This window comes from Meleagris gallopavo, chromosome 7 (genome assembly GCF_000146605.3).
Source record: "Meleagris gallopavo isolate NT-WF06-2002-E0010 breed Aviagen turkey brand Nicholas breeding stock chromosome 7, Turkey_5.1, whole genome shotgun sequence".
NCBI classification, from domain to species: domain Eukaryota; kingdom Metazoa; phylum Chordata; class Aves; order Galliformes; family Phasianidae; genus Meleagris; species Meleagris gallopavo.
In genome coordinates, this window is record NC_015017.2 from 24,743,641 (window position 1) to 24,766,394 (window position 22,754).

The following is a 22,754-nucleotide window of genomic DNA, read 5'->3' on the forward strand; positions in this document are numbered from 1 at the left end:
ATGAAAATGACATATGGTTTGAGACATTTGGACATCTTTGCTTCGCCTGCTTCAGAGCACAGCCACATGCAAAAGCCCAGGTTCCTCTCGTGTCTCAGCCTTTGCTGAGGAAGGGAGGAAACTTTGAGATTGACACGAGAAAAGCAAGCAGAATCAAACTTGTTGTGTCACTGCATTTCAAATGGAGCTCGGCTGGGAGAGAAAAATTGCAGAATTTGTAAAAAGCCAGAGGAACGGAGACGGGAGGTGTGCCTGACCTGTCAGTGGATGTGCACACGTGTCTGCCTAACGTGGTTGCCTGCATTAGCATGCAGCTGACACAATAGAAATGAGTGTGTGCTGCAGAACAATGAGTGCACGCTCTATCAGCAAGCAGCCTGCTTTATTAAAGTGTTTTGTTCAGTGCATCAAGGTTGTTTTTTCTAGGCAGCATAGGTAACTCCTCGTGACATGAGTATGATTTGGAGCTAAGCAGAGAAGGGAGAACACAGCCTGTTTTTGCCTCCCCCGATGTGATATTAGCCTGCACAGAATAAAAGGCTGTTTGTGACTCATTCCTATCAGGGAACTGAAAGTGCAGCCATCGTGTTACATGTGTCAACCTGACAGCTTTTTGGTGGCTGTTTTTCCCATGGCCAGGACCAGAATTTGGGTTTGTCAATGCCCACAAACCAAAGTGGAGTGCAGTGCTCACCGTATTAACTTAGAAATAGATACTATGAGGGGGGAGAGGTCTTGTACAATTTCATTTCTTACAATTTTAGTGAAGCACAGGAACAGGTGGTGGTTGCCCCATCCCTGGAGATGCCCAAGATCAGGCTGGATAGGGCTCTGTGCACTGATAGAGCTGTAGGTGTCCCTTTTCATTGCAGGGGGGTTGGTCCAGGTGGCCTTTAAGGGTCCCTTTTCACTCAAACGTGATGCCATGACTGCCAGCAGGAGAGGAGGAATCCCCCAGCACAATCCGGGCTGTGCGGCCATGCCAGTGTAGAAATGTCAGTCAGCTCAGCGGTGTGTGTGCTCCCCTCTGCAGCTGGTAACTGGGTCACTGGGTCATTTAACCATTGCAAATTCAGTTTTCTTACAGCAGCATGTAAATGTGGGACAAGAGATGGCATATCAGAGCACAGAGCAGAATCCGATTTGTGTGCTAGGACATGGACATGAAATAAGGAGATTATGAGGGACTGGGAATGGTGAGGGGAGGGGGGAGATGCTGCTTGGCCCTGCTTGGCATCCAGGATGGGAGTGGGTGCCCAAGTCCTGCTCCTTGGGGTCTGGCAGGCTGGGGCTCCAGAAAGGCAGACAAAGATCAAAAGACGTTCTCTATTTTTTTTGTCTTGTATCATGGCCCATCTCATTGTGTGGGGGCTTGATTTTTAGAGGAAGGGGGATTGGATGGGGAGAGGGAACGGTTTGGCAACATTAAATAAAGAATTCACTAGAAAGATTTCAGGATTTGGCCGAATTTTTAATAGTAGAAATAAATGGCAGATGTTGACTACAGAGGCAATATCTCATATGGCTGCAGTGTTCCTGGAGATCTGCTACATACCAGAAATCAATACAATTTTATAGCATTGAGATTTCTGGTGGGGATATAGCTCTACACCGAATCTCTCATTGTAAATCATTATTAAAATATATTTAGCTCGAATCGTGTGTGGCCTGCAAATAGTCAGAAATCAAAAATGCTCTATTTCTAAATCTCTGTTCTGATTATAGATAACCTGAATTGAATTTCATTCAGTAGAACACATTTTTGAAATGCACCCCCTATGAATTCCTTCTTATGAGCATGAAAGATGTTAGTCCTGACTGAAATTATTCCAAAGTGTATGAATGTATGAATGTCTAAGTGGAAAAAAGAAAGTTTATTTTCTCCAAGAGATTGAAAGCTGCTTCTGCTTTCCCTCATTACAAACACTAGCTGCTTGTTAGAAAAGTTTTTCATCTTTGAAAGTTTTAGGGAAGACAAAAGTCCATTTTGCTCTCATAGCACCTCTGAAGAAGTAATTTGATGGGTAAGCTGTACGGACAATCTGCATCATGGAAATGAGACTGGTGAAAAATAGGCTTATAAATCTGCTAAGATTCAGAGAACGGTTTCTACTCACTTGAAACAAATTCAGATGTGTAAACCATGAGGGAGAGCTGAATTAATGTTGATGTGAAATTCTGAATCCAGAGGGACCATCCCTCTGACCTACTCCTAAGGATGCTGAGCCGGAACACAAAGATGAAGTTAAAAGTTCTTCAGGTAATTGAATCTGGGGAGGCTGCCTTGTTCTTGTAGATAGTAGAGGACCATTTGCCATCAAATCAGCTGAGCCCGAGAGAGCAGGGAAGGGGGACTGAGGTTATCTGAGTGTTGGGTAGGTGCTGTGTTACCAGTCCTGCTCGCAGGGAACCTTCCCCTTGTACCAAATGGAAATGTCCAAATTGTCAACAAAACAGTGTGCTGACATTTTCTTTTCGTCGAGCTCTGTCTCCAGCAGGCAAAGTACCAAAGTGTGAGGTTTCCTATGGGTTGAAAGACCAATTTTTAAACGAATCTTTGCTACAAGCCAGATTTACCTGGGCAAAGCAGAGAGGACCCAGGGGAGCATCAATGGACTCCCTGCTTCTTTCTGGGTCTAGGGAGCATACAGGCAGTGCTGGCATGTAGCACCAGCTCAGCAGCACCATGGGGTGTGGTGCCCTCCCTCAGATCATCCCCCACTCCTCTCCCACTGATGCAGCATAGCCTGCCAGGAGACAACCTGTGTTACAAAGGAGCAGCAGCAAAACTTTAATTAGATCTCTGCATCCCTCCTGAGGCAGCAGCAGTGCAGTGACCCTGTAGAAAGGCTGTGGCACATCCTTCTGCATGTTTTTCCTCAGTTTTCATCAGTTTGCTTTTCAGAGGTAGCTTTTAACTTATGGAAAATAGAGTTTGTCACAAAGCATCAGGTCCTGTGATGAATGCTTGTGCCTTTTCGCAGTGGCCTGTGTTGCATGTAGTAATATGTTTGTCACTTACTAACATAAAGTAAAGATAAAATTAAAGATAAAAGTAAAACAAAAAAATAGAGTTGTTAGGTGATGCTTGTATAAGACTGTGCTGTGTCTAGCCTGCCTGGTCTCTACATTTGGCTCTTTAGGAACTTGTACGCTGAAAGCTCTGGAGAATTCAAGACAAAGTTTTGCTGTATTTTCTCATGTTAAACATTATTGTGTTCTGTAAACAAGCCCACGTTGCCCAAGGTGTGCTTCAGGAAAGATGTTACAACCAATTTCTACATCAGTGGAAAGAGGGGCACAGCTGAGACATGGGCACTGGCTCTGGGGGAAGAGATGCCGTGGTATCTTATTTAAAGCAGGTTTCATAAAACCAAGGTGCTGGAAACAAAGCCAGGCAGTTTACTGAATTCATGTCCCCTCAAAGCTTTGTTCCGCCTCTGTTTTCATGACAGCAGCACTGCCAGTTGTATTTGGTACTGACTTTTCCCACTGCTGCTGACAGTCTAAAGCCATTTAATACTGTCGTCGCTGTTTCTTTCAAATCTCCAAATGGTGAACATGATATTAAACCCAGAATGCCTGAAGTTATTTCAACTCAGAAGACTGGCAGGACTTGATTAAGCTGTCGTGATTGCGCTCATGTCTGCAGGGCTCGGAAGAGGCATGAGCTGAGCTGCTGGGATAGAAAACAATCCTGTACTCTCCCAGCTTGCTGCTCACCTGTGAGTGCCACACATGTCTTTTCTCCACTCTCTTTTCCTTTTTGCTGCTATCACATAGAAGTAATGGACCATTTGGGTTTACTGATGATGTTTATAATCAGAATAGCTTTTAAAACACTGCATTTTGCTGCTGATGGTTTGTCTTCTTCAGCTTTCTTCTCATCTGTGCAGAAAAAAATGCTTTTCTCACCTCTGCTGAGCCTGCTTCAAAGCCTCCGTTACTTTATAATCACTTCAGCAGCTCTCATTCATATACTCCCCTAATTACTCAATTAAGTCATTTTGCAGTAATAATACTGTTCTACTGGTACCCTCATGTGCTGCATAATGCTAAATAATATCAGATATTTTTGTGTTTTGGCCTTAAAACTTATTTGTTTTCATGTCTGACCCCAGAACTAGTTTACAGTGTCATTTGCTGTGTATTGTGTAAAGGTGTTAGGTAGTTTTTAGACCTTCTATCTATGTTGCATTATTTGATATAAAGTGTCAATATCATTATTTTGAATTCAAGTAGCAAATTCGTCTCAGTTTGTATGTGTACCTTGAGGGAAAATAATAAATAAAAAATAATAATACAAGGAAAAGTATCTGGTTCTTGATGATAGTTAGTGAGGATGGTGTGTGATGTTTACCTCATTGCTTCCTGGGAACAGGTTCTTTCTCATTCATGCTGAAAAACCCCTTACGCTTAGATAATCTCTAAGAGGAAAAGAACTACTGGACGAGTAAAGTAGTAATTAGCATCAATGTGGTATTAGATTTGGCCTCCTAGCCATCTAAAATGGAAGCAAACTTCACTTTTCCCAGATCTGTAATAGTTCCTGATAGGAGCTACCTTCTAATATCAGTGTGAAAAGTAACAATGGATCAGCAGGTACAGGTGCTCAGCCTGAAAACGTTTGAAGAAAAATCATTTAAAGTAGCGTCAAATCTCCTTGATTGCACAGTGTGATTGCAGAAGGATTTTGCAACAAGCTGCAAAGATGGAGGTGGGGGGTTTCTATGCTGTAGTGAAGTGTAGGTGGCTTTCTAGGCAGTCTCGAGTATGTTGGCAATTAGGCTGCAGTTCTGTGAATAGAAGTAATTTTGTTAAAATTGTAAAGATGTTGATATCTGGACACAAATTTGTACATGCTTGCATTCGTAAACTCAACTGAGGCACTCGTTTGGTAAACTGTTTAAAAACACTTAATTGATATTCACTTATTTAAAGGTAGAGATGGTCTGAAGTGTTTATCCAAAGAAAATATGACTGGCTCTAGTACTTAAAGAACTCAGAGTTCAGGAAGGACAGTGCAAGGAGAACTGGGGTAGAGTTATAATAAAAGAAGATTGAGATCAGTTGTCATGTTTAAGGCAAGACCAGTCTGCTAAAGTTGGTGATGGAAACCTCATTAATCTGGGTGGTTTTGAAAAAAAAGTCTACAGTATCCATTCTAGTGTACAGTAGGAAACAGCCCTGTACCAATAAAGCAAGTGGTCAAATGAGCCAGAGAGATATTCTGCCTTTAATTTCTGCAATGTGGTTCCTGGTAATTCTGTTTTGAATTAGAGCAATAGAAGACAAGGAAGAACACTGGATTTTATTTGATTACGTGAAACTCAAACTGAACAAAATCACATCCTACATTAGATCACCGTATGCACTTAGCCTTTGCCCTCTTGAGGGAGGAGGGATTTTGACAAAGATGGATGCTTCTCTAAACCCCAGATTTATTTATCAAAGGAATGCTTCACAGGGATCACTCGGTTCAGGTTTTAAATATCAAATTACTAAAGATCTCATTCCCCAACAAAAGCCTGTCTCTGACATCCTTTAACCAAAACAGAAAACTGGAGCAACTTTTAACAAAGTGGTCTGAGCAGAGAATCTGATAGCAGTGACTGAACTTAATAATTAAGAATAACAATAGCTTATAAGGATAAAGAAGAAATGCAGAGTCAGGTCCATAATGATCATTTTGTGAGTGTGAATCATGCTGTGGTTTCTGTGGGTCAGAGTGCAACTTGCTCTCCTATGTGCACCAGAGATATAATGTCTCCAGAACTTTGTTTTGAGCCTGTCACCATTTTTATCTTCTTTTCCATCGTAAGTAAATGAACTGGAGGCTGGCAAGCACCTCTGAATTGTGGTCAGGATTGTGATGGGGTTTTGATAGTGTGTTTCTTTCCCAGTGTTGTGTTTTTTATTTGCAAGAAACAGAAGAGAGATTAAAGCCTTCAGTTCTACCTAAAATGAATACCAAAATCACTATAACTGTTTCCATTCTGAAACTTGAAGGTCTAGCAACACAGGGAGCTCAGGACGTAAATATGAGAGCAGGAAGCAGGCAAGCAGTGCAGAATTATTCTACCAACTAGGATGAAGCTCTCAAGTTCAATGTAGTTTTAATACAGCTCTTGTAGAGAAACAGATGTATATTAAAATGTTTGATATGCGTAACAACTTCTGATATGATTTATGTGCACTTGAAGCAAATGAGCAGAACAAACAAAAACAGAGCATGCTTTTACCACATAACTAACCTCTAGCTTATTTGGCATGTTCCATCTTTATATCTCATCTGACAGTAGATGACAGTCCTTTCATGAGTACATCAAGCTCAGGAGGTCAAGGCAACTGTGGTTAACTCCCAGCTGTGGTTGTTTATCTGAAGTGTATTTAAGCCTCTTGAATCTGCATCACTGAGCTGGAAATCTCTCAGCACCAACCCTTCCTTCTGGAGGGGCAGGGATGAAGTCATTAGTGCTTTTTCTATAGTGAGCTGCACCTGTTTTTTAAATCCAGAGACTTAGTTGGGAACCCAGTGGACAAACGCAGGAAAGAAGGTGGGCTAAGATTCCACCAAACTCCAAATATGCTGTGTTGAGAGTTCTTGTCCACTACAGGAGTGTTCCTGGCTGTAATAATTTTGGTCAAAATTAGGTACGAATGCTTTGCAGATGCATTGCCATGTGTAAACAATGCCTGGCAGTTCCCTGGGGAAACACATATGCATCTCCATCCACATCCAGCTGGCTTCCTGGTAGAAAATGCCCTTTGCCTTTGGAGAACATTGTGTGATACAAAGGAACTACTGCAGGACCACTGCATCATTTCGTGTCTGTGTATCGTGGCCAGAGCCTCGAGGCTAATCTGCACTGTCTTCATTTTTCCCAAAAACTGAGGGCTCTGCCTCCACCCTTTTCACCATCCAGGATGCTTATATTAGGATCATTATATTAGTGAACTCACCACACTTCAACTCACACGTTGGAGTCAGTAAAGTCTCAGTAGTTTTCAGCTGAGTTTAAAATAAGTGTGGTAGGTGCTAGATAAATACAGAAAGGTTGTCATAGAATCATAGAATGTTCTGAGTTGGAAAGGAGAAGGAGCTACTGGTATCATCGATTGGTACGGCGCTTCCACAGAGATGTTTGTCTCTCAAATCTGTGCCATAAGAGAGTGAATTTGTTTAAAAGAAAACTAAATGTTATGCAGAAAAGCGAGAGAGAGCCTTCTCCCTAAGGAACTGAACTGATATTTAAGCTGTTGCAGTGGTAATGTGTGAAAAAGCCAAAAGTAGAGTAGACTTTGACAAATAGTGCAAGTTTTGGCATTTGCTCCAAATATTACTGGAAGAGGATCATTCAAAAAGGATGCTGTTAAGTGAAACTGGACCCTAACTCAGATTATAGTAAATGGAAATTTTTTTACAAATTCTCAGCTGAAGAGGTTTCCAAAAATGGTTATTAAAACAATAAAGTTTTGCCACTGTTAACAACCTACCCATTATAGCAGTGACCTAAAAGCGAGGGAATAAAAATTTACTGTTGGTAACAAAACTGTCTAGAATATGTTCTTCACAGTCCAAAAGGAGAAATGCAAATACCATGTATTTATAGTCAGCCCTCAGAAACTGGGAAAATGAACAGTGAATGAGCTGTTTTCTTTCTGCTTTTTATAACTGGAAATATTTTTCCCCATTAAACTCTTGGAGGCCAACATTCCATTTTTGTATTCAATATTTTCTCGAGTAACAGCTATTGACTGCAGCAAGGTGTTATCCCAGTAAGAACAACAGGACTTGATTTATGGCCTTTATGTTTGACATTGTTCCTTTAATGCTCAGAAGTACATGTGTGTCCACAGTTCTGAAATTTATTTTAAGTATAAATTTAAGTTAATGCATTTTTAAATTGAGGAGAATTCTCAGTGGGATTTCAAAAAGGAAAGCGCTAAAATTCTGTTTCTATAGAAAGGGAGATTAAAATTCCCAATGGGAGCAGTCGGAGGGCAAGGCTGAGCACTGCTGAAGATCCCACCCAGCACTGGAAACTCCCTTAAGCTGATATATTTGTCTCTCCTTATTAAGTATTAACCACCACAGAGCTATTAGCCTCAATTTGTGTGAAGAAAGCTTTTTGGTGACAGCAAGAACTGGCTATGTTTAACACCTGGCTATGGAGAAGATGATCTGCACTCTTGTTATGTTTCTGCTGTTATTTATGAGATGCTTGGATGTATTCAGTGTTGTTTTCTGCAAGCATGAAAGAGGGAGGGAGGGGTTGATCAGATAATTTTAAAGCTGAGCTATGTTTGATGCAATAGAATTCACTTCTTCCTCCAGTCTAGCATGTCTTGGGTACATCACATGGTTTCTGGATTCTTCATTTCACTCTGTAAATTAGGGGTGAAAGGTCTCGTATTTTAAAGGCAGTGGCTATGAGGTAAACCTATTGAGAATGGTGAAGTGTTCAAATTCTTATGTAATAGAGGGCAGATACATGGCTCAGGCAGACTGAAAATGATGTCCCACAAAGCAATCTGAGCATTGCACATGTGTAGCTGCAGGGTAATCAAAGAGACTTACTCCATTTAAAGATATGACGCAGAACAACAGACAAGTGGAAAAACATAGAAGGAACATGAAGGAAGTCTTGCAAGTTATCTCATGAAAGCTGCTGAGAGGCAAATGCTTTTTGAGACTGAGATATCTCTGGCTAAGATGATTTCATGCTGTAATTGATAGCTGTTGGGAGACCTTGGCATGGAGCTTGTGGCCAAGTGTCACATGAGGCACTGTTGGCTTCTGGGGATATGATCCCCTTGCTTTGTTACATTATCATTGAGAAATTCCAGGGGACTTGGAAATAAACAAGTGCACAGTCCTGCTGCTGTGCCTGAAAGGACTGGGCTGGAGTGGTGTGTTTCAAACAAGAAATTATTTCAGGCCTACTCAAGGATTAGTCTCCATGGCTTTATACGTTCTCCTTCTGCAGATGTCAACGCCAGTAGGAATTACTCCTATTGTTTTAAAGCTCTAGTAATCACTTGCTCTCGTGCTTTTGAAAGTAAGAGGTTTACTTGCCACAGTTGTATTACTCATACTCTGTTTCTTGCTTTGTTTTCTGGTAGAATACATACACCAATGCAGACAAGCTTTTAGAGGCTGCAGAGCAGTTGGCTCAGACTGGGGAATGTGACCCTGAAGAGATCTATAAAGCAGCCCGGCATCTGGAAGTACGGATTCAGGACTTCGTCCGGAGGGTGGAACAGAGGAAGCTTCTCTTGGACATGTCAGTCTCCTTCCATACCCACACCAAAGAGGTAAGATGTGCATGAGGGAATTTTTCTGTGTTTTGTACTGTGCTTCAGGAGGCTGACTCTGGGCACAAACTAAAAACCCAGGTGAGAGAAAAGGTGTCTTCGTCATGCCAGACTTTCAGTGGTTTGCCTGATGCATATGATTAGCTGTTTTAAACAGAAAACAGGATGTGAATGAGAAAATATGAACAGTATATATTATTTATTTTAGTATACACTAAAATAAAGAGACAGAATAACAAACGAATCAAATGGTGCTTAATTCACAATAGAATGTATTGTTACAAAGCAGAAATTTGCTTATAGGAACATCAGTCGATGTTCACACTGCACACATGCTCATAGTATGATAGGTATCCGTAGAGAGACTCCTTTTAAATGTAATGTTAATTAATGTAGCCATTATTATTAAGTGTTACTGGAAGTCTTACATTTTTTAATGAGACAGATTTCACTTTTCAAAATTACGGGTAAAGAGCAAACTACCACATATTAATACAGTGAATCAGTGAGGACCTGAATAAATGCAGTTTAGTGTAACTGAAAAATACCCAGAGATAAGGCCGTCTCACCAGAGATACAGTGGACAGGCTGTCAGATGGGAGACCACTGGGGATGTAATTAAAGCATACTTCACATTTTTTCTGCAGACCAAAGGCCATTCAGTGATGAGTGACTTTTAAAGACAGGCTTTCTGCTGAGATGGAATTAGTTAGAATGGTTGTTTTCATGCCCTGTAGCATCTGTTTGCAGCAGTACATTAACTCAGAAAGATGCTCTTAGAATCTGAAAGCTTTACCCTTTGTTTGTTGATTTACAAGTTTCAAATGAGTTGCATGCTGCCAGCTTCAGTGTCTTGGGGAGCACCCTTAAATAGAGGGTGTATGCACATGTGTTCCTTGTGTGTGTTTTGAATAATATCTTAAAAGTGTCCAGTCCATATATACCCATTCTAATGACCAATGTCATTAATATCAATGTCTTCTGTCATTCTAATGACCAATTTTAGAAGCACTCCCAAATATACCCTACTATTGACCAGTGTCATTAGAATGACCAGTGTCATTAGAATGGATATATTTGGGAGTGCTTCTTTTCCTTGTTCTTGTCGAGATGAGCGTTCATCATTAACACATTCAGCACTTCTCCTCAGCAAAATCATACCAATTAAGTGTTCTATGATCCTTAAGAACAAAAACAGTGTATAAACATGATGGTTTGGTGATGATAGATTGGTGGAGGGGGAGAAAGCAGCACTATGCCTATTATAGCTATTGATACATGAAGGTATACATTTTCATCTTAGAATGGTTGTTCTGCTTCTGTTATGTACAAAAAAAAAACCAACAAAACAAAACAAAAAAAACCTAGTTACCTTAAGCTTGTGAATAGTGCTACTATTTCCCAGGTAGTTCACACACTTACAGCTACACTGGTTTGCCACAGGGGAAACTTAATTAGTTATTTCCTCAGTCAAATTATTTCATAACAGTTTCCTACTGTGATTAACCTTGCTTCACCTATGCAGCTGGTGACTAGTAACACCAAAGTAGACATGACTCCTGGAAGCTATTAATGTAATGTTTTCTATCATTTAAATTTCTTCTGATGATTACTGGTACTGAGTTGCCTATTGTGGGTTTAGGAAGTAGAGCTTCTCTATATGGTTTTGGATTGCGGTGCAGTACACTCACCTCTGCTGTTCTTCAACAAGAATGGAACTAGTCAGCCTCACTCACTTCGTTTCAGTGAGCCCCGTTCTGGTATATAAAAGTGCAGATGTATAAAAATGCCAACATTTTTTAAACTGGTAAAAAATCCAGTCTTTTGTAACAGCATCAGCGCTGTTTACTAGGTACTGAGAGTGAGCCCTAAATCTCTGCCTCATTGTCATTCACCCATTGGACAGATGGACACTGTGATGCATCTTTGGAAAGCCCAGTAAGTATCTGCAGTCATTTAGAGAGTTCTGGAGTGAACAGATTCCTCTGAGTGCCTAAGCTCTTTCACTACAGAGAGACAGATGGGCAAGCTGTGGCATAAAAGTGGGACATGAGCAAAGTCAGGCTGGACTCAAAGGTCTACATTCACCTGGCCAGATAACAGCTGTTGGTGCAAAGAGGCTGCAAAAATTATTGCGCTTTCTAGCAGCTCCTCCAGTGTGGGAAGAGGCACAGTAGCTCTGCAAGAGAAGAGAAGTTTTCACATCTTCACCCCTGTGTTACTTCCACTCATGGGGAGGCCAAACACTCCGGCGTTTGGCATATTCACCATTTTTCATTGTGTGTCACTACCTGCCTCCTTCAGTGATACATTTCTGTATCTTGAGAGCATTGGTGAGAGTCACACAGTCCAATATCTCAGCCAAAAATAATAAGTGAGGAGATTGCTGTGGTTTTAGTATTTGTCTGCCAGCTCTGGGAATCCCCACAAAGTGAAGTCATTGAAGGCTGATGGAGAGACCTGGCAAAAAGGGCAAACCGTTACAAGAGAGTCTTAGAGCATATTTGGATCTGTGCTTGTCTTTTTGCAATAGATTTGCTGTTGTAAAAATGACTCATTACTTGGCCTTGCTTGGACCTTCATGTACATTGTAAAATGGCAATTTAACCAATGTCATTGTCATTCTTCAACATGAAAAGCAGGTAATAGAATTCCTTAAAAATTAAGGAATACAAACATCCTTCCTTTTCCACCCTGCCTCTGATAGTATTATATTCTTTTTCTGTTTCACACGAGTTGAGCTCTTTTATTTCTCCCTGGGCTCTGACTAGGAGATGTGCTCAGCCATGGTGAGAACTCCCAGCCTGCAGGGCTGGGCTGGACAGGGTGCAGGTTCTAGCTTTATTCACTTGTACAGGCCAGATCTGTGCCATCCATGCTCGTTTTTTGAAACTGCATAAAAATAAATCCACTGTATTAGGTAACATTTTAGATAGCATTAGACTCCAGTTTTAAAAGTAGAATTCATCAAGCGAAATTCCCTTTGAGTCAACAGCAGTTTATAGTTGAAAGGAATGGTTTGAAGTCAGATTTAAATTCCAGCAGATGTCAAGGCAAGAAATGCTTTTGCTGCAGCAGTAAAATAGAGGAACATCTGAGATCCATCGCTGCTGTTTTACCAGGAGGCATTCCAGTTGGAGTGCCAACACATACCTCCCTGATTAACCTTGCCCTCTGACCTGCAGCACTGGGCCTGATATTGCACTGAACTCTGCCCATCTAAACCCTTCACCTGGGAGTGTCCTGAGGCAAGGAGAGAGCAGTTTGGTTGGCATGCTAGTATGTTTAACACCTGACATTTGGTATTATTCAACAAGGCGTTATTAATTACTTAATAATAACCATCATTATTCATTTCAACATTTGTAATTCTTAAAGAAAACCATTCCTTAAATGATTTGCAACTGTTTCTCTTATGTCCTTGGAAATTAATAAACAGTTCGTTTAGTGTTTTTTGGCAAAAATGCAAGAAACTACAGACTGGCTGTATTTTTCATCTACGTTTCCCAAATACTCATTATTTCTTGATATATTAATCTACTGAGACAGAGCTGGTGAAAGGGAGAGTTAAGTAGAAAAAATCATTCTTACTGGCGTGGTCTTTACAGAAATATTCTAAATATCTTCCTGCAGCAAACATGTCTTCCCAGCACAGATGAATTTCACTTGTGACGCAGTGGTTCCCAGATGTGGCTGAGTGCATGGACTGTGAGCTTCTCACACTTTCCCCACTACTCTGCATCTCCACATGTGACAACCAGCATTCCAAGAATCTGAGAAACTTTCAGCTTTTCCTGTTTCTGAAAAGCTCTCTTACCAAATGAATGTTTCTTTCTGAAATCTTTCTTGCTATAATTTCTTCAGGGCAATACATAGCACTGAGTTAAATTTAAATCCAGACACCCCATGAGCAATTAAAATTAGAATTGTGGGGATATTTTTGTACCCCCAACAGATTTGAATCACTCTCATTTCATGTCAAAGCATCATAAGAGAGGACTCTTCATGCTAAGCAATGACATTCAGCTGAAGGAATATGAAAATGACTATCAATTAAGCATACCAATAATTCAGGATGGTTTTGATTGTTTGGGTTTTTTTTAATTGGCCTCACTACATGAATACATGCAGTAGGCTGAAATGATGATTTTCTGATATGGCAAAAACATTTTAGTGACACAAATTTAGAGCTGTCCCCTTAGTAACTGTTAGTATCATAACTTATGAGTGATATAAACTTCATATTGTCATTTTTATAAGAGATGTCATGTCCCACTGTCCTGCAGCACTCATTATGCTCTCTTAGTTTATAGTCAATATTTTCTTTCTTTTTTGGGCCAAGGCATTCATGACAGTGTGAGCAGAAACTTGCTACCTTGGGAATCAAATCCAATTATCAGTATGGCAGGGTAAAGTTATAAATTATTGTCAGTGGGATAAATGTATTCAACAGACTTGTACCTGAGTCACATCTCTCAGGATTAAGGGTGATTGAATTCAGGTTCTTATTTCAGATCTGAATCAATTAGTGGCGGGATACTTGATGTTCCAGAGAATAGTTTTTGAGTCTCCTGGAGAAAAATGTGCAGATGTGATAAGACCACACCCTGAATCACAATGCAAATAAAGACATCTTGTAATTCTTTTTCTGAATCTTAGTGTTTTACATTGGTCTCACAGCTTTATACTTACAGTTCTGAGGGATGCATTACCATTCGACATATAAAAATGTAGACATGAAAGGACATTGTCAGCATTTTGATTTAGATCAATTTATAGAACATGAGTCTCACCTGAACTACAAAGCAGTCCTGTGAAACCCTCATCTCTCTTCAGGGTGTGAAAAGCACATCTTACTACCTCTAAAATTCTCATTTTTCAGTGGATTTCGTGTTCCAACTTTGTACCTGGAGTCCTGCAAGACAGCAGCTAGCAGCAGAAGGAGAGGCAGATTCAGGTCCTGTGCAATGCTGACCCTTGGTAGGCTAGAGGAGCAGTAGGAGAGGAGTTCAGTGCTTGCAGTTCCAGGTGGAGCCTGCCAGTACTACCTGGTTCACCCACTATGGGGAGATAAGCACAATCAGAAAATACTTCATCTTGAAAAAGTTGAACTGCCAAACTCTTAGCAGGTTCTTACTAAACATGTTCCAACTGGAATTTGGCAAGGGTGTTTTAAGTGACCAAATTTGGGCAGATTTTCACAGGGATGACATAATACTTGTTCTTGACATCAAGCACAACCCTGCAACATTTCAAACCCTTGGTTAGAAGCATTAAGTGCCTGGAGCATCTCATGCAAGCAGAAACAAGACACCTATTCAACACAGGCAAAATTACTCTTTCTTACGCCTTCCTCTCATTCTGGATCTTTGACCTCAAAATTCATCAAGTTCAGCCTAAAGCAGATACCTGGTGTGGAAAGTTTCACTCTGAACAGCTTGTCTGATAAGTCCATGAGAAACTGAGAAGAAATGTCTGGACAAAAAAGTATCCAGCAGCATCCTATGTAGACCTGTATTATTTGTGTTCAACAGGTCACCTTGGTCACCCCCACAGATGTCAATGGGGCTCCTCAAGTGAGTTGTGGGAGTTACTGCAAGCACTGTGAACCTAATTTTACTTGATAACCAAGGGCTGTGAAATTAAATTCTCTCTGCTTTGGTTGTATATCATGATTAGGAGATTATTTTAGTGCAGGTCACTAATTTTGACTGGGCTTGGCTCTTGTGTCGTGTCAGGAAGCAGGAAGCTCACTGGGCAGCTATTGACTCTGGTTGAAAGAGTTGACAGAATGAATCAAAGTTAATCATGGAGCAAATGTGACAGTGGATCTGGAGTACATTGTATAATCCTGACATTCATTGTACATTGACCCAGGATTCACGGTTAATGTTACTGAACTTAATAATTGGTTGTTTGACTTTAAGTGCTAATACTGACATTTCAGAACAATTGCCCATCAGATAATGCAGACTTGTTATGAAGAGGATAATAAGTTTAGCAGTTCCACTTGCTGGCAACTTCTAGAAGCTCTGAAAAGGTGTCATTCTGAGCATGTCTTCTACAAAGTATTTGCCTTATGTACTTCATTCTTTAACTGCCCTCCTGGTCAGTGATTTTGGTGCTTTTCTTATGTTAGGGCCAGATTTTAAAACAATGAAAGCATAAAATGCTAAAATGACCCAAACTCGCACTCTGCATATATGATATACATAGATTGGGCATCTCACATCCCAGCATTTTTCGCAGTTAGAATGAAGAACACATCTTGTTGAAAAGCTGCACATTTTATTCCTTCAATTGGATGAAAATCCTAGCTGAGGTTTCCAAAGCAGCATACAAAAGCAGACTGTGAAAATATCTGTTCCTCCTCTCATTGCAGGGCTGAGAAATATCAAACCTTAAATTTATACATCTTAGGAGCTGGGAGGTGAATCAGTGAAGTTTGGTCACATCCTGGTAACATCTATGTACATGTGTTGTCCTTGGCCTGGAAGACAGATCCCTCAGAGAAGATAGATGTGTTCTTGTAGCTGCCAGCCTGCCATTATGATTCTGATAATTGGGGCTATAGAGAGGGCTCTGCTAGTATAATAAAAAACATTTTTGTATGAACTATAAAAGTTGACTCTGGGTTATTACCAGTCAATTGCCATGAAGCAAGAAGTAGGAGCAAATTCCTCTCCCAGCTCCAGAGCACAGTCTGTGACTTGGACCAAAATGCACTCACCAGTCGTTGCTTCATGGGTGGTTTCTCTGCAGGGTTAAATCTTGTCTGTAGTGCTAGCAGAGCTGAGTTCAAAGAACCAGGATAGCTGGGGTGGTGCAGGGTGCCCCTCTTTCCTGTCCATTTCTTGTCCAGAAGCCAGGTTTCTTCATGCAGGATTATGAAGCTAAGAATGGAGAGAGCTGTGGTATCCTGGCAGCACATTGTGCTCTCAAGCAGAGGAGTTTGGAGCACAGCCAAATCACTATTGAATAAAAATCTGCCATCTGTGATCTTCTTCCTTTAGAAAAGTTGTGAGGTACAATCAAGGTAATGAGAATTAAATGCTTGCAAATGCAGCCACATGGACCAAATTTAGGAAGCCCAACCTGCAGCAGAGCTCAAGCAGACACATGGAAGAGAAGTTGGAAGAGACCTCTGGAGAACATCCAGTCCAACCCCCTTCTAAAGCAGGTTTCCTACAGTAGATTACACAGGAAAGCATCCAGCCAGGTCTTGAATATCTCCAGGGGGGACTCCACAACCTCTCTCGGCAGCCTGTTCCAGTGCTTTGTCATCCTTACACTACATCAGTTTTTCCCCATGTTCGTGTAGAACTTCCTATGTTCCAGTTTGTACCTGTTGCCCCTTGTTGTATCACCACATACCACTGAAAAGAGCTTGTCCCCATCTGTTTGACTCCTACCCTCTGAATATTTATAAGCATTTATGAGATTCCCCATCAACATTATCTTTTCCAGGCTGAACAGCCGCAGGTCTCTCAGCCTTTCTTCCTAAGGGAGATGCTCCAGTCCCCTAGTCGTCTTTGTGGCCTTCCGCTCTAGGCCTCCTCCCTCTAGGAGATCCCTGTCTTTCTTGAACTGAGGAGCACCTCACCAGGGCAGAACAGAAGGGAAGGATCACCTCCGACAACCTGCTGGCCTCACTCTTCTTAATGCACCCCTGGATACCATTGGCCTTGGCCACAGCTCAGGGCCAACCTGTTATCCACCAAGACAGTCTGCACTTCAGTTGCATGTTGACATCCATATTTTTCAGGCCAGTCACCAATATTTTAACTGATTGCTTCACATGAATCGAATATCTGTTTTGGAGAATCCTTGCATATGCTTTTCTGTGGCTTCAGTCTGTATGCCTCGCTCTCCAGGTAGCAGTGATTCATGCAGCAGATAGAAGGGCATTTTATACAGGCATTCAATAGCAAGGGCATAATCTCAATAAAAATCTTTTTTATAGTTTTATTTAGTGTATTTTCCTGATTGCCTTATATTGCAGAAGACAGGCTTCTCCCAGTTCCATCATGTGGGCTTCCAGCTTTTGCTGCTGGATACGAAGGCAACTGAGTGAGCAGCCAGTGCCTCTGACAATTTGTGTGTTGGGTACTCTTCATCAAAGCCTTACAGAGACACTCCTGTAATTCACTCATCACTCAAAACATGTTCTGTTGCCCCTTATATGTATGTGTGCAATGGAGTCTATAGAACTAGTTTTAAATGGTTAATGTTGATGTAGTGTTACAGGCTGATGGATTCAGTAGGTCTGTTTGATTAGAAAAAGGTCACGCAGTTTGTTTAATTCTTAGCAAGTTGCAGAATGATTCAGAATTGTCACAAATGATTTATTTCTTAGGTTCTTAGAGCGTAGAGAAAGAAGTTGCACAAAGGGCTCCAATCAGGGCTAAATCTGCAAGTCATACAGTGAGAAAAAGCACAAAGGGAAGATGTAGTACAACTCCCATTTGAGATAAATTTAGAGGAAAACCTAATGGTACATGTATTTGTTTAAGTATTCTGCTGAATTTGCAGAGCATAGTTTTCAGCTATGGAAAGCTCCTCCTGCACCAAATTATACTGTATTACATGGATGTAAATCTGAATAAATCTTTTGATGTAGGAAGAACTTCTCCACGCATGTATCAATGTGATGATGTGCAAAATTTGATTTGCTTTGTACAATTATTGCAGCTAATTACATCCAGATTCATAATTACAAGTAACATACTAAAATTATACTAGAAGGTGAACGTGATTTTGCAATTCATGATGGCTGTAGAAGCATAGAACATGTACAGCTGATTCTTCTGTAATAAATAGACTCCTCTCCTAGAGCAAATAGGCCGTGAACTACATTTACATGACCTTGGGCTGAAGATCTACACACTCCCTGATACAAGCATAGCTACCCAAATTGTGTTTCCCTTGAGAGGAGATTATTTTGTGCTATATCAATCTGGTCCATGCAGGACTTGGAAAAAGGATCAGATGTTTAGGCATTGCAAATCCTTTTGCCGTAGGCAAGGTTACTAATTAAAAAGTGCTAGCATACAGAAGTACCAGATGCAGTCAAGCGAAGAATGAATGTCAAGAAATTGGCGAGGATGAGGGGAAAAAGCCAGAAAGAAGTTAGAAAAATATCAGATTTTTTTTTTCTTCACAGAACATTCCCTTTCTTTCTACTCACCGTTTCTTCCCAACCAGCTTGGTGGTATCTGACATTATGTCTTGCAGCAGGGTTTCTCATCAGCTGTACCATGGAAGTCACATACTGCAGCATTTCATACATAGCGTCTGGTCATATCCCTTCTTGTCACATTCTATTAGGTGTGCTGCCATCATGTGACACCTGACTAGAGGCATGTGGTCACATTACAGCTCATCATTACATGTGTTGTTTTATTTGTTTCCATTGACATTCCCATCAGACGTTGCATGTGCCCTTGTGACTTAAGAAAATGTTGTTGAAGTACGCTCTCAATTTATATCAACCATCACTTCCTTCAATTTCAGCAGCCCTGGATGCTAAGTGTAAGTAATTATCAACTGTAACTGAAAATCAGTTACGTTGGAAAGTTTTATTATCTCCACCATGTTGGCGGGGAGAAATCAAGGTAAAAAAAGTTCATAGAATCATTAAGGTGATAAAAGACCACTAAGATCATCTAGTCCAACCATCAACTCATCCCCACCATACCCACTAAACCATGTCCCTCAGTGCCATATCTGCCCTTTTCTTGAAAACCACCAGGGACAGTGAGTCTGGATGTCACTGCTCAGAATGGCTTTATAGAAGCCTCACTTAAAAGGAGAGGAAAATAGCACTGATAGACATCTCTCTCTGGAAGAACTCAGTTTTATTTTTCTCAACATGCCCTTGGATCTGTGCACACTCGTGTGGAGGCATGGAATGGCAGCAGTGCAAATCAGATGGGGAAAGGGAGTCCAATATTTCACAGAATTCTTTCCAGTTCTGCTCTACCTGTGGTTCCCATGATGAACATTCACTTTATTGAGTTGGCTTCCTTTTGTGACATGCTCTGCAACACATGGCACTCCTCTGATGGCGTAAAAGAGTAAAACATATACTCTGCAGAGCTGCGTGTTTCCATTAACACCCTTGTTTGGAAGAAGTAGCAAAAATGTTGCACACTGGTAGTTCTCATGGGTTGAATGGACCGTTTCTTTGTTTTTCTCGTTATGCAGTGTTTGTAAATTGTTTCGGGAGGGGATTAAAACTCATCAGTGGCATTTGCAAATAGCAGCATACAAACACTAGATGCTTAATAGTTATTCCAAACATGCAGGCGAGATTTTTTCAGCAATCTCTCTAGGTTTCAGATTTTTTTACTTTAAGTGGTCCCTTGCTCTAAATCAGAAGCATTAATTTCTAGGTAGCAGGCACAGATGTCCTTCAAACCTCCAGTAAGTGGTCTCATTAAGTACTTGAGTAAAATGAAGGGTATTGCATCAGACAAAATAGCTGAGAATAAAGAGCTGTATTGTCTCTTGGGTGGAGGGAAACTGCCCATGTCTCATGCCAAGGAAGACAAAGAAGTTGCTACAGTGCATAAGAGGAGTGCCAGATGCTTCCCCAAAAGCTTCCTCGAAAGAGGGGGCATTCACTCTTCCAGAGGCCTAGTAATAAGAGAACTGTTTTTCTTGTTTAAAGCCATGGTTACCCCGGTAAATAAAGCCTCCATTCTGGAGTCCCCTCAGCATGATCATTAGATATTTACCGTAGTGTAGCTGACAAGTATAAAGTTTGTAGACTAACTTTGTATGAGTCAAATATGTGGCTGGATCTCTCTGCTGAACTTAATTCGGGGTCTACTATTAATACATTAGTATTTCTAAATCCAATTAGCCATACCAAAGCACAAATCAATTTGAAAAATATAATACATCTTTGAGTTTTTCTTCATTGTTTTGCAAGATTCTATGTCTTTGGATGTGTCAAGCAATACAATTCAGAAATGATCTGTACTGGACATGTGCATTACTGTCAAGCTTAGTAAAAGTCACTAACAGCAGAATGTGGAAATGCTGTGTTGGTATTTGAAATGTTTGCATGCACCTACACACACATCCTTTACAGAATTGAGTGAATAGGAGTAAGTTGGAACATGTATGGGAATGGGCAGGTGCTTACAAATTCTGCTCATGTAAAGAATGAAGGAGGAAAGTGGTAAAGAGGAAAAGTCAGATTTTGTGAGTATGACATAAGAGTTGTCCTGCATCATGTATCAATTTTCAACACAAATGTGAACTCCACATTCAATCTAAGCTGTTTAGGAGAGGGTGTCTGATAATTTGGGGTTTTAATGGTGAGGATTTAAAAAAATAATAGCAATAGTTGCATTGGAATTAAACACTAAGCACTAGAAGGGACTGATTTTCTGAGCTGTGACCAACAGAAACAAGCCAGGATGTGATTTCTGATTCATGATTAACAGCTCTTCTGACTTTGGTGCTGCGGTAACATGGAGTTCATCTTCTCGTTCTGTGGCATTCACAAATGGGTTTGGTGATAATTTATTTCAGGTGCTGTCAGTTACAGCATATAACATGGGAGGTTTTTGCATCAGATTCCTATTGTAAATTGTTCCTGAAAGATCTTCCTAATCTTATTAATATTGGCTGATTCTTTGTATTAGGATTTTCCAGGGATTGGTGGAGTCTAAAGGATTAAAGGCCTCTGAGTCAAGGATGACCTAGATTCTGATAGCTTTTATTATGCAAATCCTTACAATCTGAGGTCATTTATGGGAACATCTGAAATTAATATGAGTTCCTATATTCAAGCACTCTCTAACATTCATAAGTGTTTCAGTTCCAGGTGAGTACAGTGCAGTTATTAAGTGTTCCAAAACTGCTTTGAGGCAGAAGCATACTCAAAACGTGACATAGGATCTTCAAAGTCCAAATCCTTTTGGCTGGTGCTGGAGGTCCTGGAGATGCTTTCAAAAAAGGGTTTTCCTCTGAAGTCCTAGTGGGGGGCTGGGAAAGTTCTTCCCTGCTGCCTTCAGTGTGGTTGTTTCAAGAGATCTGCGCATTGCCCAGAGTGGAGCAAGTTCTTGATTTCTCTTTCAGTTGTGGAAATTCCTTGAGCTTTATTTTGTTATCTTAAGTGGGGGAAAAAAAAAAAAAGATGAAGAGCAGCAAGAAATTAAAAAAATGAGTGGCTTTTCAAAACAGAATGATTTATACACACGGCCATTTTTCACTTCTGTATGTACAGAGTGCTCTATTACTTGAAGATCTGATAAGCAGAGAAAATTAATATTCCCCCAAACCTGCTCCTCGCCTGTTATAGTCCAGCTGTCCCTGCTGTTTGAGTGGAAGCAGGGATCAGCTCGAGGCCGGGATGATTCTGAATGTGACTCAGAGATAAAGGCTTTAATGCATTTTTTTTTCTGGTGCCTTCCCAGACCTCAGCACCTGGAACTCACAAATGGAAAAGCTCTCCTTTTGGTTCTTTCAATGTGCTTTCACTCTTTCACCTATTACACAAGCCTGACTGCCTAACTGTATTTGCTTCTTGTATTAATATTTGCCTTTTTATATCATGCCTTTCCTCTGAGAAAGTGAAAATATGTAAATAAACTGAGGAAAGACATTCCATTTTAGGCTAGCAGTAGTGTAGCAATTATGATTATACGACTATAAACAGAAGGGTTCACCCAGAATACTCAAAGCTGATAAGGTAACTGAAAAGCTTTCAAATTAATTAAGTGAGTGTTTTGAAACATGTTTTTGGAAGTGGTGTGAGGCTGTCCAGCATGGATTTGTGAGCAGAGATGGGACAGAGCATGGGGAACCAGACTCACTATTTTCTGATACCACCAGCAGTGCTGGAACAGGTTCTGATGTTGATTATTTTGCTTTAGACTGTGGTGATAGCCTTAGGTTTGGCCCTTGTTGGGAGAAGCCTGGCCAGCTGGGCTCAGAGCATCTCACTCCTCCTCCCATTTTATGTGGACACTGTCTCAGAAGAAATCCCGTAGGATGGGGATCCAGTGCATCTCGTTCTGAACAGAGACATTTTTACCAGCTCCTTTGCCACCCCCACACAACGTCTGTCGTCTGTTCCATGTGTACCTCTCACTCCCTTGGAGGCAAATTGCTTTGCTGCTCCTCGGATTGGCAGCACCACGTCCCTTGACATTTCCCAGGGCAGCGATGCTGGGTCCTGCTCCCGTGCTTCCCAGCTACCGTGCAGAATGTACCAGCAGAATGTGGGTTAATGGGGCAGGCATGGCACAGAAAATAGTCACTCTGGTGGAGTCATTAGGATTTGCTGGCAGATTGCCTGCTCAGTTGGTGCAATTTTACACTCATTTTCAGAGCAAGCTTAAAGGGGAAACCTCCGCTCACTTTGAGGCTTCACAGCCAACAGGAGGCTGGGGCTTGCCTGCCGCTGCCCCCATCTCTGA

At 41.0% G+C, this 22,754-nt stretch overlaps 1 protein-coding gene across 1 annotated transcript in view; it reads left to right on the forward strand.

Moving 5' to 3' along the window:
• LOC100549062 (kalirin-like) overlaps positions 1–22,754 on the forward strand; it is a 143,542-nt gene that overhangs the window by 37,227 nt on the left and 83,561 nt on the right. The window contains 1 exon segment of the mRNA XM_019617399.2: positions 9,127–9,318. Within this exon segment, the coding sequence (XP_019472944.1) occupies positions 9,127–9,318 (192 nt within the window).